Consider the following 17487-nt stretch of genomic DNA (forward strand, 5'->3'; position numbering starts at 1 on the left):
ATAGAAAATATGTTATTATTTCTAGTATGGTTGTTCATGTGACTATGTCTGTGTATATATGTGTGACTTTGTTATCGGGGCCTACACAAGCTGTGGAGTATGGTTGTGTATGTGTATAATAAAAACAGAAAACACATTATTATTTCTAAGTATCGTTGTGCATGTGAATGTCTATGTGTGTGTATATATATGTAGGGGCTGCACAAACCATGGAGTATGGTTGTGTAAGTGTATGACAAAAACAAAAAAATATTGCTTAAATTCTTGTTTTAACAACTTAAAATCCTAGGAAATTACATGTACGGAACAAATCTAAAACCTACTTACTTACTATTAAATAACTTAAAGTACAAACATAAACCTTGTGCAACAAAAACCAACAATTACTTATATCGCCAATAGAAAGGAAACTCTTGAGGATCTTGATTATAATTCGACGTCGTATCAATCATACCACCCCACCCCGCATCAGAATCATTCTCCAAACTTATTGTTGCAGAGAAGGAACCAGATGGAGGGTGCACCACATGGCTAAAAGATGCCTCTGAAGATGACAGAAGAGAGGGAGCATGGTCCAAGTGGCTCCACACAGAGCTCGTGGTCATGGAAGCCATGGCTGTGTGCACCGGTGGACCACTCGGCTGTACCACACCGGTGCCATGATGATTCGCCGGAAAAAGATATGGTCGAGGCTTTCTTCTTCTCCGATTATGCCCGTCAAGTCGCTTTCTGCAACTCCGTTTTCCTTCGTCAAATTCATCTAGCGGATGGAACCTGTGAATGGAATCAGTAATCACAAATTGTTTGATTCGTCAACCTCTCAAAAACCCTAAATTGGGAAGTGAAAAAGCATACCGACTACACTGCTGGCAGAATCGAAGCTTTTCGGTTTTGATTGAAACCTCTGGGCTCTTGGAATGGACTTCGCAAACCTTATGACGCTGGTGATACTTTCTGCAGTTTCTAAGGTCCGCCGTGCACCCGTCGACGACGCAGGTGGCTGCCTGAACTGAGTTATTGATCTCCGAACATACCCTTTTCGATGATCCTGAAGTTGACAATGCCATCTATGATCTAACTCGTTGCCTCTGTAAATGACTTGATTCACTAAAATCCAATTTGAAAACACTGAAATTGACCGATGGGGATTTACAAAATCAAGAGATATTATGTATGTATAAAGATTAAAGAACTTACGTAGAAAATGATTCGAGAGTGTCTTGTTTTTGAGCTTGACAAGGTTATGATGGATAAAGAGAGTAGTAGTTAAAGACAAAGAGCCAAGAAGTTGAAGTTGGTGCAACATGTGAAGCTGTGTCCCCTTCTCTGGGACCTTTCATCGAACACATCATGGGCACATTTTGGACTATGCAGATGGCAATTCATCAAGAATAATGCATCGAAACCAGAGAGGACAGAGTTCCAAATCGATGGTAGTGGGGAAGTTCCTACTTATGGTAATATGTAGAGTTTCTTTATTGGGGTTTTGTGTATAACTTTGTAAAGAGAGACGATAAAGACAAGGAGTTGGATGTGTATAAGATAATGTTAATGCATTTTTGGTATAATTAACAAGAATGACATTAAATCTCTATATTTAATTCTTTATCTGCATTATTGTCTTGTAGAGTTGTAGACTTGTAGGTATAGGTAAAATAATGTGTTCTCTTAGAGTTAATAAGATAATGTTGATGCATTTTTGGTATAATTAACAAAATGATATTAAATCTCTATATTTGTTTCTTTATGGGCATTTTTGTCGTGTAGGTATAAGTAAAATAATGTGTTCTCTTAGAGTTTATATAAGATAATGTTAATGCATTTTTGGTATAATTAACAGCAATAACATTAAATCTCTTTATTTGTTACTTTATTGGCATTATTGTTTTGTAGGTATAAAATACCGTGTTCTCTTTGGGTTTTTATATGAAAAGAAACAAAAGTTAGGATAAAGACATCCATGTAGCTTACACTTATTATTTACAAAGTTAGGTCTCGTTTGATACGCATCTTTTCAAGTCCAAATAGATCTTTCTGGCTGAATGGATCGGAAAAACAGTTTGATTTGCACAAAAAAAAAGGTCTTTCCCGGTAAGATATATCTTTCCCAAAAAGCCCCAAAATCATATCTTTCTGGCTGAATGAGTTGGAAAGACAATTATACACTAAACCTCGCCTCTTTCTTTCTTTATTGGATTATTAATTTTTTTAATAACTTTTTTTAAATTTATTTTTTATTTTCTATTACATTTTTTCATCATTCAGCACAGTCAATCAGATGTACAATCAAACAACATTATTTCTTTCCCAGTCAGAAAACTTTCCCAAACAGCACTTTACCAGACAACATTTTCCCAGACAAAAACTAACAAACGGGACGTTAAACTGGTTAATGTTATGAATTAGGGGTTGCATACCCGTACAATTGCAATCGGACGATATTTAATGTAGGGAAAATGATATCGTAGTCCTACGATGTTTTGTATATTTGCTCATTCAGTTTCTTAAGTTATTTCCGTGTCTTTTAAGAGAACAAAGTTGGTTTTGTCAGATCGAATATGCCGTTTTTTACAAAACGAAGGGGTAACCTGGTTACCTATTATACCAGCTCACTTAACTGGTCTAATTATTTATTTGTTTATTATAAAGGAAATAACATCTCTCTCTCTCTCTCTCTCTCTCTCTCTCTCTCTCTCTCCCTCCCTCCTATGTGTATATGAATGTGTTTGTTTTAATAGATAAGATCCATTCCAGTTTAGTTCCCATAAAACTTTAATCAGTATCACATCCATTTCAGATCAAACATAAGCAAGATCATGATCAAAAATTAATGTTTGTACAAATCTGCCATGATGATGTTTTCCGGCTCTAAAATCACCACTTTCCAACCCTAATTCAACATTTTCCAGCCCTAACAAAACCAAAAAAAATCCATCTATAGGTTTGTTTGCGTTCATCATGTTCATCTATGAACAATTGAACATATAATCGAAAACGATTTGGACGGGAAATAACGAAATCAAACGTAATAGGTAGGACCGACTATCAGAGCTTACAACAACACCGGTGTTCATTCGAATAAGAATCAGAGTTTGATTCGGTTGCTTACGTTTCCGTAATTCAGATATAGGAATTGAAATTCGGTGTATCTTTCTGTATCTTCCTTCCTTTCCAAATGTTCCATTAGACCTATAAAATCTGAAAACAAAAGCCATCCTAGAGGTTCCATTATAGCTTTCTGTATCTTTTTCTTCCCTCCTTTTTACGAATTTCGAATCTTGTGACAATTAGGAAATTCTCGTCATCAACCATCACTAGAGATTAGCATCGACAAATGACAATAATAGACTTTTTCATTTTTCGGGAAAATATGATTAGATGCGTTATGATTTATAAATAAGGTTAATAGGATCAAAAGTGAGTGACCAAAACTGGTACCACTATTAAATAAGAGTTAATGTACTTGGAAAGTGAACAACAAAGTGGTCCCTAAGATATAAAAGTTGTAAAAATCTGACTCCAACGAGAGGAGTTATAATTTTATAAAAAGTAAAAATCAACCGCGTTAATAAACCTATCAACATCAAAATAGTATACATAAATTTAGAGGTGAGCAAAAACAGCACAACAACTAAAATTAATCGCAAAAACATCATAAACCGTAACCGCAATAAAAACCGGTGGTGAGATTTTCTGTTTTTTAAAACTGCAAATTTGCGGTGCGGTGCGGTGCGGTTATTAGTTTTCAAAAACTGCAAAAAAACCGCACCGCACCGCATATAATATATACAACTTTTTTTTATTAATTACTAATATATTAAATATTAAAAATAAGACAAGTTTCATAAATGAAAGATGAATAAAATACTAGAAGACAAAAGTATGGTTTTTTGTTATGTTTAACATTGAAAATGGTGAAATTAGACAATTTTAAGAAATTTATTGTTAATTACTATCGATTTAACGTTTTTAAGATATTAATTGTTTGTGATTTAAGTTAATTGTCTTATACATTATGGTTTTTTATTATTATTACAACTAATATATTTGAACTCTTAAAACCATTTGAGCTCTAAACTGTGGTGAGGTTTTTGCTAATAATCGCACTGAACCGCACCGCTTTCACCCCTACATAAATTGGTTGAGTTTTGGCTAACGTCACTAAAAAAAAACCATAGCACTCCGAGAGATAAGAACTTTAAAAGAAAAAATGTCAAAAATAGAGTTCGTATAAAGAAGATACGATTTTTAGAAAAATATAAAATAGGGGTTAAAAATAAAAGTTCAAATTTGGCAACGTAGCCTTAAAGAAAGTTGTGGTACTAGCAGAGAGCTACAAAAATATATAAGGAGGTAAATAAGAATTATATAAGTAAGATATGAATTTTTATAAAAGATTTAGAGTTGCACACCAAGTGTACACCATGCTCGATGTGTATGTCTGACACCCAGATTCGTCGAGATTGGAGAGACATGGACTATTAGAAGTGTGACACGTGACAAACTCTGGATAAAGCCACGAGTCGAGTGCATGACGCCGTTCGCATAAGCACTACAAATAAAAGTGCTCACTTTTGAATTCTTCAGACCCAAATCTCTCTCTCTCTCTCTTGATCTATATAAGGAATCCTCCCAATGGCCGACATTTCAGATTCAGTAGCAAGGACATCCCTGATCTCGCTACTAAGGTGAGTTCATGGCCTCTTTTCACAATTTTACAAGTTTTACGGAGGGAATACATGCTTATCAAACTGCTTTATCAAAATGTATTTATATTTATAAATATCAATCGTTATATAAAGCATGAAAACATTAGGATAATGTAGCCATAGATACTATACCTAGTTGTAAGCTATGATATTATGCCTAATAGTTATGATGTATGATAGTCTAGGAATAGATATTACCTAGATGTTATGATGGCCGGTTCTCTAGGATAACATAGGACCTAGAAGTAATGTTGGTCAACAATAGGGATATGCATGTACCTAATCGTTACTCTGCCCAAATATATTGTTTTAAATTAACCATAATTAGGGTGTATATATATATATATATATATATATATATATATATATATATATATATATATATATATATATATATAGTTAGGTTCAAATGTTTTCATTATATATATAGAGTTAGGTTCAAATGTATATATATATATATATATATATATATATATACACACACACACACAAGATAATTATGAGATCAAAAAGTTTTAATTATAAAATATAAAGTAAAAGATTTATATTGGGATAGTTAAAAGAAATCACTAAGAATGAAATATAAAAGATAAAATACATAACGCTAATGCGTTAGTGAGTTGTTATTATTCATCCTTAGCCCGATTACATTCGGCTACCCCGAACCTGTAATCGTTAATCTTGCGAGAGCTAGAAAGATATGTATGAATCTATACGGGGATTGAGACCCCCGCCTCTGATTGCTAGCTACAATTCGAGCAAGATAGCTTTCTTTATTATTCAGAAACTATTCGACGTCCAATGAAGCGGCGTGCAGGGAAATTATTAATCTACAACGTCGTGTAGGGAGAGGTTGAAAATCATAACAACCCACCATCTCTAACTTCTCATGGCATGAATTTGGCATCAAAATTTCCACATTTGAGCTACCAATCGATCCTCCCTTCAAATGGATCGAAATGAGCTCTTAACAGGTTATAACCTACGTTTTGGCCTCAAAACCGCCGCTGTGATGACCATTTGAATTCGGTCAATGGAAGCCAAATTACACACCGTGTCTTGGAAATGTGGGAACATACTCTACAACTCTATTAAAGTGCATTGTTGATTCCATTCCAGCTTTAGGGACAACTTTTATCCCAAATTCAAACCTTCATAACACCTTCATTCTTTACCCGTTTCAATGATCTTTACTTCCACACGAATGTGGGAACATACTCTATAACTGTATTAAGTCATTTATTAATGAATTAATATGAGTCTTAATCTATTAAGTCACAAACTTGGCCCAAAAATCATAAAATTTCTTATTTTACCCTTTTAAACAAAATGCATATTCTCATACATTTCTTCTCTGGAACTTACTTATCTAACCTCTTATGAGCGACTTAGACTTATCTTGGCCATTTGCATGAAGTGACAACTTCATAAACTTATCAAATTCTTATTAATGAATATTTTGCCCTTTTGGTTAATATTTGACTAAAAGTCAAATCTGTTTAAACTCCAGGTTCTTAAAGTTTGGGAATTGCTTTATGAGTTATTGATCTCTAGTTTTGGTGTACAATTGCCTTTTTTCGTTTTTATTTGTATTCTTTATTTTCCTTTCTATTTTGTTGTTTAGGGGTGAAAGATTTATCGATTAATTTGATTCCATCCGGTTTGGTTCTTGAGAGATTTTGCTTTTGACTTCCATCCGGTGAAGACAGTGGATGTTACTGAAAATGTGAAGATAGTGAAAGTAGGGATGAGCATTTGGACCGGGGAATCGGAACCGAAACCGAATAGAACTGATCGGACTGAGACCGAGACGATATTCTTGTGGATTTTTGGAACCAGAGACTGGAACCGGTAGAACCGACAAAAACTGGTTGAACTAACAAAAACCGAAACCATATATTGTTATTTCTTGAGTACCGATTCCAACATTAAAGAGACAACAAGAATCGATAGGACCAGGAATCGGTAGAACTAGCGGTCTGGTTCGGTTCCTATTTTCCACCAAGTTCGGTTCCCAGACCGGTTCCAGTTTTGGTCAGTTCCGATACTCATCCCTAAGTGAAAGTCATCGAAGCTTTGAAAAGGGATAACCGTGTATCGATAAAGTGTTATGGATGAGGGTGTGTGTAAGATCAGGGTGACTTTTAATATCTAAATAATAAAAACCAGATAATAAATAAGTAATAAAATAATAAGTTAATTATAAAATAGATAAATAAATGTATAAAAGTCATTTTTCAAGTCTCGTAAGGGCTGAACCTGAAACAAAACCTAATCATATGGGCGGTTCAATCTCAAATAAAAATGAAGGACTAAACACATAACTTTTTCCAAACTACAGGACCATTCATGTAATTTATTAAAACAAACAAATACGCTGGGCGCCTGGGCCTATGTTTATTATTGGGCTTTAATAGATATTTTCTAATGTAAAGCCCCAAAAGCTCAAAGATTTGAAAATTGAAACTCGTCAATTTTCCGATTTCTGGTTTCTAAGTCGCAAATTTCCGCCATAGATACTGTCCACCAAGCTTGACGCTTGCTTCCTTCGCTTCAGAGTCTTACCTGTCTCTCCTTGATCGAATTTTACAGTGTTATTTGATCGAATTTTGAGATGAACGGCGAGGAGTTGACTGAGCAGGAAACCGCTTTGTATGATCGCCAAATTAGGGTTTGGGGCGTTGATGCGCAAAGAAGGTACACACTTGATCAGTATTCATCTCTCCTTTGTATTTTTCCTAGCTTTAATTCCACAATATGACTAATTTTCATACAAATGTTGAACTGTAATTTGTTGATTCGTTACAGGCTCAGCAAATCTCATATATTTGTCAGTGGACTCAAAGGCACCGCCGTAGAGGTTAAGCTTTGTCCAACTCCTTACTTTTTTACACTCTCGTTTGCATATAACTAGCCGATTACTTCTCAATATCTGGATAATTAAGGATTTCGTATTTAGTTAAACACCATTTTTGCGTTTGTTAGTAACTGCATTGAAGTCTAATACTCTGATATATTATCAAACTCTTTCTCCGAGACTATACTTTCATAATCTAACATTAGATCAACCATTGGAAGTGCTTAGAAACTTAGATGAGAAATGATATTGTTAATATAACACAGAAAAATCTTCTTCAAATCGTGTTCTGTTTCAATTCTCATATATTCAACTTCACCATTGATTATAAATAGATCTACCTACTTTTGAACTGGTGAATTTGATTATTTGAACCAAGTGATGACTTCCATTATATTCTGTTGTATTATCTAAACATTAACACAATATACCACAAGATTTTCAATTCATCTGTGTTTATGAATGCAGTTCTGCAAGAACATTGTTCTTGCTGGTGTAGGAAGTTTGACATTGAATGATGATAATCCAGTCACAGCAGAAGCACTAGCTGCTAACTTTCTGATTCCTTTTGATGAAAACATGGGTGGTGGAGGTTCTCTTGCAGAGCTTTGCTGTGACTCACTGAAAGATTTCAATCCTATGGTTCATGTTTCTGTAGAAAAAGGTATCCCTTTTAGAGAAGATGACCCAATCCTTTAATCTGAATCTTGTAATCTGTTTAAGTTGATTCTTACTAAGACCTTATAATGCTTTTTTTTTTCTTCTACAGGAGATTTGTCAAGCTTTGGTGTAGATTTCTTTGAAAAGTTTGATGTTGTGGTTATCAATTGCTGCTTACTTGCAGCCAAAGTATATTATTCTCTTTCATATTAATGATTTAATTTAATTCTATCTTATTTGAATCCATATAAAACTAATCTTTTTCTTATTCCTTGATACTGCAGAAATCAGTGAATGAAAAATGCAGGAAGTTATCAAAACGAGTTGCGTTTTACAGTGTGGATTGTAGAGATTCTTGTGGTGAAATATTTGTTGATTTGCAGAAGTATTGTTACGCTAAGGTGATGATTTTGATTCTTTAACTTCTTATTACTTTATAAAAACTCAAATGGTAATTAAAACACAAAGTCTCTTCACTCTTGTATGATTAATGTTTTGATTTTTTTTTTCTTTGCAGAAAAAGATTGATGAGACAGTTGAATGCCAGTTGCAGTATCCATCATTTGAGGTATGACTTAATCATGTTTTAAAATAAAATTTTGTTAGAATTATATTTTGATGATTTAATTTTAATTCTCACATGTGACACATATTTGCTCAACAAGATTTGGCAATTGTCAACAATCCAAAGAAAAAAATAAAGAAATAATCAACTACTTAAAGAAAATATTGTTTTATGTTTGTATTATTTAAGTACCTACTATCCACTTATAGACAAACATGCCCTTTTGCTTTTATACACAACAAAGCTTGTTTTATTTTCTATATTTGCGTTACATTGTTACTTGAATCCTCAAATCAACTTTTACTTTGTCAAATGTATAAAAAATAAAAATTCGTGTATGATTATTTATTTTACAGGAAGCAATTGCAATACCATGGAGATCTCTTCCTAAGCGTATGTCAAAGCTTTACTTTGCTATGAGAGGTACACCTTTAACACAATCTTAATTCTCTAATTTATTTATTAATCAATTTCTTAATTAAATTTAACTTTTTTTTTTTTTTTTTTTTTTTTTTTTAATTTTGTTACAGTGGTAGAAAGGTTTGAAGAGGTGGAAAAGCGCAAACCTGGAGAAACTTCAATTGCTGACATGGCAAACGTGTTAAAACTCAGAAATGAACTTTGCCTTGCACATGTATAGATATAATATACGCTAAATCATATTATTTATTTATTTATTTAAATAAAATTATAACTTTTTAAATTTTATTACAGTCGCTAAATGAATCCCAGATTCCAGACACTCTTCTAGAAAGATTGGTCGTGTCGACTAAAGAATTTCCTCCTGTTTCTGCTGTACTTGGGGGAATCCTTGGTCAGGTAAAATTAATTTAATCTAAATCTAATTATAATTTAATTTAAATTTTAAATATAACTTTTTACTATTTTTTACTCATTTTAATTTAAATCAACAGGAAGTAATCAAAGCAATATCAGGAAAAGGCGATCCGTTAAAGAATTTCTTCTTTTTTGACGCGGTTGACGGAAAAGGCGTCATAGAGGATATTTCTACTTCTACCCCTTGAACTTTTACTTTCTTGTCAGGTAGATTCTGATTATTAACGAATTGAATGCTGCATTTAATCTAGGAAAAGACTCTTGTATCTCATTAAATTACTCCAAATAGATTGCTTTATAACATCGAAAATTACAAAAAAAAAAAAAAAAGTATAAATTAGACCTCAATACTTTAACAAATCCCGTCATCCAAACAGTTTCTAAAGAAACATTATTCCCACAATAATAATAACTAAAAGTAGATCGATGATTCATTAGCAACGAAAAAGATTACTTCTTTTTAGGAACTGCATCTGCTGTTGTTGTTGCTGTTGGTGTTGCATCAGTGGATGGATTAAGCTCATTCCAAGCTTCAATCCATGTCACCATTTCACCTGCAAGCTTCTCGAAATAAGGATCAACAGGTGAAAGCTTCTCCTTCACAAGCTTCGAAAGCTCCAAATAACATTTCTGTGGAGTTGTACACTCTTTAGGCAAAACAACAGATTGAAAAAACGGAATAATCTCTTCTTGCCAATAAATCCCCTTGTATTCCTTCTTCAAGTTAACAAAAGGATTACTCGCTTTACTGTGCCAGATATAAGGTAATCCCGTTTTCACTCCGAGCCCTAAATGATCACAAATCACCTTCGCACACCACCCGGCCCACATATCGTCGTACCTCCCAATCGGCTGACCATCGCCCATGAGTCCGAAGTACATCGCCGGTCCGATGAGCTCCCGGTGGAACCCTAGGTTCATTCCGCACATCGGGAACAGAGTTCCTTTAGGGATGGTTAACACAGCGTCGACGTACCTGGTGTTACGCTCGCGTGGCTTCACGAGCTGTGTTGGCGCGTCGTAGTCCGGGATGTTGAGCCAGAGTCCATGGGAGATCGCGGTGGTTACGCCTTCACGTAAACTGAACGGGTATCCCCTCACGAAATCTGCACCTTCTCTGTATGGATCGTACAATGTGTTGAAGAAGAACGGCGTTGATGGCGATAACAGGTTGTGAATGTGCTGTGCCAATGCGTTGATCTCTTGCCCCGATGGATCCTTCGCAACCTTCGTCAATCAACATACACGTGTCAGAGTTATTATACAGAATTGAATTAGTGTTAAAGAGTTGAGAGTTGAGAGTTGGATCTTACGAAGCAGTCGTCGTCAATGGTGAAGATGTATTTCTTCTTGGAGACGAGAAATCCGAAGCAGCGACAAGCGGAATCCTTGAAGGAAATGCAACTGGCTTTCGGACCTAAGATCCGATTGATGTCGTTTCGGTTGTAGAGCTCGTAATCGAAGCCTTCAGGAACGTGAATTTTTTTGGTCGGATCTCCGTCTTGAACGATGATCAAATGGTAAGGCTGGAAGAAGGATCTCCACTGTTCCAGAAAGTCGAGGTTCCTGATCGTGGGAATGACGATGTCGAGTTCATCAGTCAACGGTGGTACCACGGTGGTCGCCGGCACAGACATCGCGAAGACTTCCCGGAATCAAACACTGAGAGAGAAAGAGAAAGTTAGAGGGAAAGACGTGGAGGGAGTTGTGGGGTTTTGGTGGAAGTCAGAGGAGATTATTTATAAAAGGAGAAAGAAGAAAGGAAGAAGTGAGTTGCCGAGTGGTGTCACATGGGGGAGGGGGGTTAGCCACGTTAAGAAGAAGGGTGAAATGTGTTCATCTCTCTTCTTTTATTCTTTTTATAAATATTTTACTCATGATAATAATAATAATTAAACCAGCTGTCAAAAAAATACATATAGAGCAGTTGAGAATGAGATGAATGTGTTTTCAAATTTAGATTCCATGATAATTTGTTAAATGTATATCATAAAATTGGAAATAATTATATGATAGGTAAGTAGTTTTGAGTTATGAGTGACATAAATGGGTGTGAATTTCGAGAAGTAAATGGCGTAAGGGTTACGAAATAAATAGTTTAATTTTACTTTGCTTTGGTTAGTACAAAATTTATAACATGGGACATGTGAGAAATAAATATAAAGGTGCGTCTCTGTAACACTGAATCTCGTTATGCAACGTTAAGTTAGGCCGACTTTTGTTACGTGAATTCAGGTTAGAAAAGTAAGAATAAAATAAAAATAATAAATGTAAATAATAGTTTTGAGTATGTAGAGAAGATTTCGTGCCATTAAAATCTTAACCTTAGCACTCTCGTGATTGGATTTTTACCTCGAAATGCTCGAGTCACATAAGTATTTGGAGGTGAAATACGCATGTAATGTTACATAAAAAGTAATGATAAGTAATTTCCTAAAATAATTATTTGTTTGTTCTAAAGTACTTTTCTTGAGTAATACTAATGTTTATTCGTGACATTTTTTATTTTTTTCAAATAAAAGGACATGCTACAGTGTTAAGATTTTAATGGGATGTGTCGGTAGTCGTACTAGAGAAAAAACTGGAACCAAAATTTATTGTCCTTGGAAATTGTGTATAACAAAGGTTTGAGTTTGTTTAAAAAATACAAACAGTTAAAATCTTTTTTTATCTTTACAGTACTTATAACAATATATTATCTTGATCGAATTTAATTATTTTAGTTCACATTATGTAAAAAAAAACCCCACATTTATATGTTAGCAACAAATCAAAATTGCTTTTGTACAATAGTAGGTATTAGCTGTATTGTTTAAGCCCACGCTTTTCTTGCATTTGAGGCCCAATAGGCAATAATGACGAAAAGTTGCCAAATTTCCAAAACATAAAACCTAAATGGTATGTTTATGTCATATTGATCATTGGGTTTGTGCTACAAATACGAATGATATGTGTATTAAAAACATTATAGTGGTTTGTTTCTATTATATATATATATATATATATATATATATATATATATATATATATATATATATATATATATATATATATATATATATATGTATCTTAGTTACAGTAACTTTGCTAAAAATTTGACAAAAACGGTATATCCTTTATATATACATGTTTTTTGTCAATTTTGTCCCATATTCTTTAGTCATTTTGACACCTTTTGTCCTTTATTTTTTAGAAACTTTTTAAAATTCAAAGTTTGACCACAAAACTTTAAGGAATTGACAACTTTGGCCATTTTTTTAAAAACTTGGTAATTTCAACCCTTTAATTCTATAGTCATTTTGACATTTTTGATCCTTATAGTCTAAACTTTTATATTTTTTTTATAAAAAACACAAAAAACGGCCTGAGGGCAAAGTCCGGGTTTGTCCTCTAATTTACATTTTTTTTTGTTTTTTACTGTTTGTTACACTTTCTGCCGTCTGTCATTTTCTTCTTTTGGTATATTTTTTATATATTGGCCCGCATATATATATATATATATATATATATATATATATATATATATATATATATATATATATATATATATATATATATATATATATATATATATATATATATATATATATATATATATTTTGTTTTTTTCCTGTCTCTATCTGTCCGTCTCCGTCTGTAAAAATTAGGGATCAAATTATCCCACCTGCATCTTTTAACAAAAACAACACTCAAATGAGACGCATACGGCCCATACGGAGCATGGGCAACATATCTAGTTATTATTATATTTGTCTTCATATGTCCATCCTCGGTTACCCATCAAGTTGCAAAGGTCTACCCGAAGTCTTAATTCTTCAAATGTCTTACGATACAAAGGTCATCGTGTTATTCGATGGAATAATTACCCAACATTTTTTTTGGGTTTCTATTATATCCTTAAGGTGGATTTACTGACACCGAATCCTATGTGGCGTTTACTGTAGCATCAAATATAACATAATTTGTTCATAGGGCCAGGGCCTTCCAAATGTTTAAGGGCCCATATTTTAGAGATGTTGTATTGGGTTAGGAGTTGAAGGCCAAATTCTTTTTAGCCTTGATCTGTTAAATGGCCCAAATCCAATCACCAGTCATTGAGTGTTCACTATCTCAATACTCAAGATTTATGATTCATCGATTAAACATCTCTAGTAATCTAAATTCTTTCTCACTTTCTCGATTAAACTTAACTACTAATCTGATTTCTCTTAAACGCCTATGATAATTTGATATCTTACTCAATCACCAGTCATTGATTGTTCATTATCTCAATACTCAAGATATCTTTCTCAATCTTACCTGTTCATTGTCAAGGTAGGTGGAGACAATCATGCCTTCATAGCTTAGAATGAGTGTGTTATATAGATAATCTCCCATATGTTTAAACGATAACATGTAAATGAGACGAACAAGACTAAAGTAAAACAAGGTGTAACAACACATAAAAATAGATAAATTATAATACTAACATAAGCATCAACACGACATAAAAATGTGACGGCAAACTCAGATTTTTTTTAATAAATCAAACTTAAGAATAAACGTAAATTCTCAAAGTATAATCTCTGGATAACATGACAAACCTTTCGAAATATTAATTGTTTTGTTCCAAAATTATAAAAAGAGAATGTCTTATAGGCACTTGACTTTGTAGCGGAAAAAGTCACTTTAAATAGTTTTTGTATTTTTTTTAGAACAACGGCAATATATAAAACTAGCAAAAGCTAGAAAAAAAAGTTCATTAAGTGATTACGAAAGACCGGCTTTTCAGTTTTCACCCATCAACCCTGTTAATTCTAAACTTAGAACATCTAGAATCAATCCAAAAAAAGATTGAGATTGAATCGAATCCCAAATGACCGTCTTACGAGGTTTGTCTTTCGCAAATAGAAAACTATTTTGAAAAGACCATAACGCCCAAAACATGGTGTTAACTACCGCATCTAGACATCTCTTGATCTGGATAGACAAACGAGTTGAATCTAACCAAGAAAGCCATACCGAGATAGAGGAAAATAAAGGCATATCCACCTCCCACCATCTAGAAACAAGACTCCATAAATCCATTGCCTGACCACAAGTAAATAAAAGATGATTGACGGTATCAACATCATTGCCACAAATAGGACAAAACACAGAACCAATGTCAATTCCATGTCTATCTAAATTCACTATGGTATTAACTTTATTCAAGCGCAGTCTCCAAAACAAAATATTAACTTTGGAAGGCAGGAAGCGATTCCATCTAGTAGATTGAGAAGAGATCTCTAAAAATTGGGAATCAATCGTAGTCCTAGCAGAAGCAATTGTGTAACCCACAAAAGCATTAGGAGACCACAACCAATAGTCTTGATTCTCACCAAGAACCACGAGGCCAACAAAAGACTTTAAGGCAGTAAATTGAACCAACTCCTCACCTCCTCTAGGATGGCGTCTAAAAATTGAAAACCAATCACACAACTTTAATCTGTAAGTCACTGTACAATTTTTCTCCAAATCAAGCGCAAAAACCCTAGGGAACTGAGTTTTTAAAGGGATATCACCACACCAAACGTCCTCCCAAAATAAAGTAGAATTCCCTTTCCCAATGTTTCGAACACACAAGGATAAAAGATCTAAACCTTTTTTTGAAAGGGATATGACTGCATTGATCGTCATCTTCCATGGAGACATCAAAGAACTATTAATGCAAGCTTTATCAATACCCCTATCTACCCCATGAATATTTTTTATGACAATAACCCATAGTCATTAGGCTTCATTCTAAATCTCCAAATCCATTTGAATAAAAGAGAGATATTGAGTGCATAAATACTACCAATGCCTAAACCCTCGAGTTCTTTACTATCCAAACACTTTTTCCAAGCAATCCAAGTCATCTTCATATCTTCCAAGTCACCACCCACAAAAAAACTATTGCGAATAGATTCCAATCTTGTTTCTACATCTACCGACATCCTGTAAATGGACATATAATAAGTAGGGAGATTCCCAAGGACAACTTCAAGCAGCACCATTCGGCCTCTAATAGAAAGGGTGCGAGCCTTCCTACCAGAAAGTTTTTTTTTTTTTTAAACTTTTCAAAACCCCCATTCCAATTGACAATACGCGACATATTGCAACCAACCGGAAGATAAGTAAAAGGAAAAACTGAGGCCCCACAACCTAACACCGCAACCATGTCATTAATATCATCTTCAGACACGAAAATACCAAACAACTTACTTTTCTGAACATTTATTTTCAACCCCGAAGACAGAAAAAAACATCATAAGATACTAATTAAATTAGTAGCATTCCGAATAGACCATTCCCCCAAAAAAATCACATCATCTGCGTACATAAGATGAGAAATACCACTAATCGGAGCACCTTTGAAGAGATCAATAAACATCGCCTTTCGAATTACTGCATGTAAGCCTTCCATTGCAATAATAAATAGAAAAGGGGATAAAGGATAACCTTTACGAAGACCTCTGCAAATATCAAATTCGGCCGTGGGAGAACCATCAACCAAAATGGAAGGACGAGCATTCATAAGGCAACCTTCAATCCATCTTCTCCATTTAGAACCAAAACCCATTTCTTCCATCATAAGATCTAAAAAATCCCATCTTAACGAATCAAAGGCTTTTTCAAAATCCACTTTAAACACAAGCAACTTTGATTTTCGTTTTCGATACCACTCCATAATTTCATTAGGAATCACAGGACCATCCAAAATATTTCTGCCTTTAATAAAAGCAGATTGCTCAGGACTAATACAACTGCCAATAACCAAGCTTAATCGATTAGCTAAAAGCTTGCCGATAATTTTATATTGACAACCTATCGGACTAATAGGTCTAAAACCAGAAACAAACTTTCGGGAAGTAATTTTAGGGATCAAAGCAATAAAAGAAGAGTTACACCCTTTTGGAAAATGACTTGTTATAAAGAAATCTTCAACAAAACGAACAACATCTTTCTCAATAATCGACCAGAATGCCTTAAAGAAAACGAAAGAAAAACCATCGGGCCCTGGAGCACGATCACTGCCACAATCCCAAACAACCCGTTTATATCTCATCACAGGAAAACATAGAATCTAAAAAATCGGCATCAACATGAGACAACCGATTAAGGAGGGGAGCATCACACCACATCCGAGAAGATACTATAGGAGAGAAACGATGACTAAAATGTTCAAAAAATTCTGATTTTATTAAATTAGGGTCTTCAAGCCAATTCCCATCTTTCATAATTCCTTTGATTGCCATTTGTCTTCGCTTTTTCTTAAGAATACCATGGAAAAACTTAGAATTTTCATCTCCTTCCACAGACCAATTAATCTTAGCTTTTTGAGATAAGTCTTTAGATTCATCATTAAGAATATCAGTTAACTTTTTTACTGAATGCTGTCTAAGAATCAAATCGTCTTTCGAAGCAACCCCACTATCAACCAGAGCATCCATAGCTGCAATAACAAAACTAAGATTAGCTTTTTCCGTCTTGAACAACAACCTATTATCAAGATTCCATTTTCGAATTGCCGACTTGAGAAACTGAAGTTTCTTTTTAAAAGCCACCATACTGTTAACATCAAGGAATTCAACACTATTCAAAGTATTAACAACAAGCTCATGAAAACCATCCATATCAAGCCAAGAGTTACAGAAACGGAAAGGAAAATCAACAACATTCTCCTTGAGCAAGATAGGTCGATGATCTAGGATGAACTTGTCTAACACAACTGCCGAGACCCAACAAAATTATCCATAAAACAATCAGAGACCAAGAATCTATCAATTTTGCTCATTTTTTGTGCCGTCCTATTCATCCAAGTAAAAGAATATCCTCCCATGCTGATATCAATTAAC

At 34.1% G+C, this 17487-nt stretch overlaps 4 protein-coding genes across 5 annotated transcripts; 1 reads left to right on the forward strand and 3 right to left on the reverse strand.

Annotated features, from left to right (window-relative positions):
- Positions 1–233: 233 nt before the first annotated feature.
- Positions 234–1522, reverse strand: LOC111895392 (squamosa promoter-binding-like protein 13A). 2 transcript variants are annotated; one of them, XM_023891473.3, is made up of 3 exons: positions 1198–1522; positions 856–1107; positions 234–774 (listed from the first exon to the last, which is right to left on the reverse strand). In XM_023891473.3, the coding sequence occupies exons 2-3, from the start codon at positions 1065–1067 to the stop codon at positions 384–386; spliced, it is 603 nt and encodes a 200-aa protein (XP_023747241.1). In that variant the 5' UTR covers positions 1068–1107; positions 1198–1522; the 3' UTR covers positions 234–383. The 2 variants fall into 2 exon arrangements, with proteins under 2 accessions (XP_023747241.1, XP_023747243.1); XM_023891475.2 differs by having other exon boundaries at positions 856–1522.
- A 5622-nt stretch (positions 1523–7144) lies between these two features.
- LOC111895341 (SUMO-activating enzyme subunit 1B-1) lies at positions 7145–9904 on the forward strand. The gene is made up of 10 exons (XM_023891421.3): positions 7145–7406; positions 7518–7569; positions 8035–8230; positions 8336–8415; positions 8511–8627; positions 8744–8794; positions 9148–9214; positions 9322–9425; positions 9506–9610; positions 9706–9904. Exons 1-10 carry the CDS (start codon positions 7324–7326, stop codon positions 9814–9816), a joined length of 966 nt encoding a protein of 321 aa, XP_023747189.1. The 5' UTR covers positions 7145–7323; the 3' UTR covers positions 9817–9904.
- Positions 9877–11550, reverse strand: LOC111895340 (UDP-arabinopyranose mutase 1). Its single transcript, XM_023891419.3, has 2 exons — positions 10942–11550; positions 9877–10855 (listed from the first exon to the last, which is right to left on the reverse strand). Exons 1-2 carry the CDS (start codon positions 11263–11265, stop codon positions 10079–10081), a joined length of 1101 nt encoding a protein of 366 aa, XP_023747187.1. The 5' UTR covers positions 11266–11550; the 3' UTR covers positions 9877–10078.
- Positions 11551–14395: 2845 nt separating this feature from the next.
- LOC111895365 (uncharacterized) lies at positions 14396–17265 on the reverse strand. The gene is made up of 4 exons (XM_023891449.1): positions 16769–17265; positions 15937–16662; positions 15447–15676; positions 14396–15339 (listed from the first exon to the last, which is right to left on the reverse strand). Exons 1-4 carry the CDS (start codon positions 17263–17265, stop codon positions 14396–14398), a joined length of 2397 nt encoding a protein of 798 aa, XP_023747217.1.
- Positions 17266–17487: the final 222 nt, after the last annotated feature.

The sequence above is a fragment of the Lactuca sativa genome, chromosome 4 (genome assembly GCF_002870075.4).
Source record: "Lactuca sativa cultivar Salinas chromosome 4, Lsat_Salinas_v11, whole genome shotgun sequence".
NCBI lineage: Eukaryota > Viridiplantae > Streptophyta > Magnoliopsida > Asterales > Asteraceae > Lactuca > Lactuca sativa.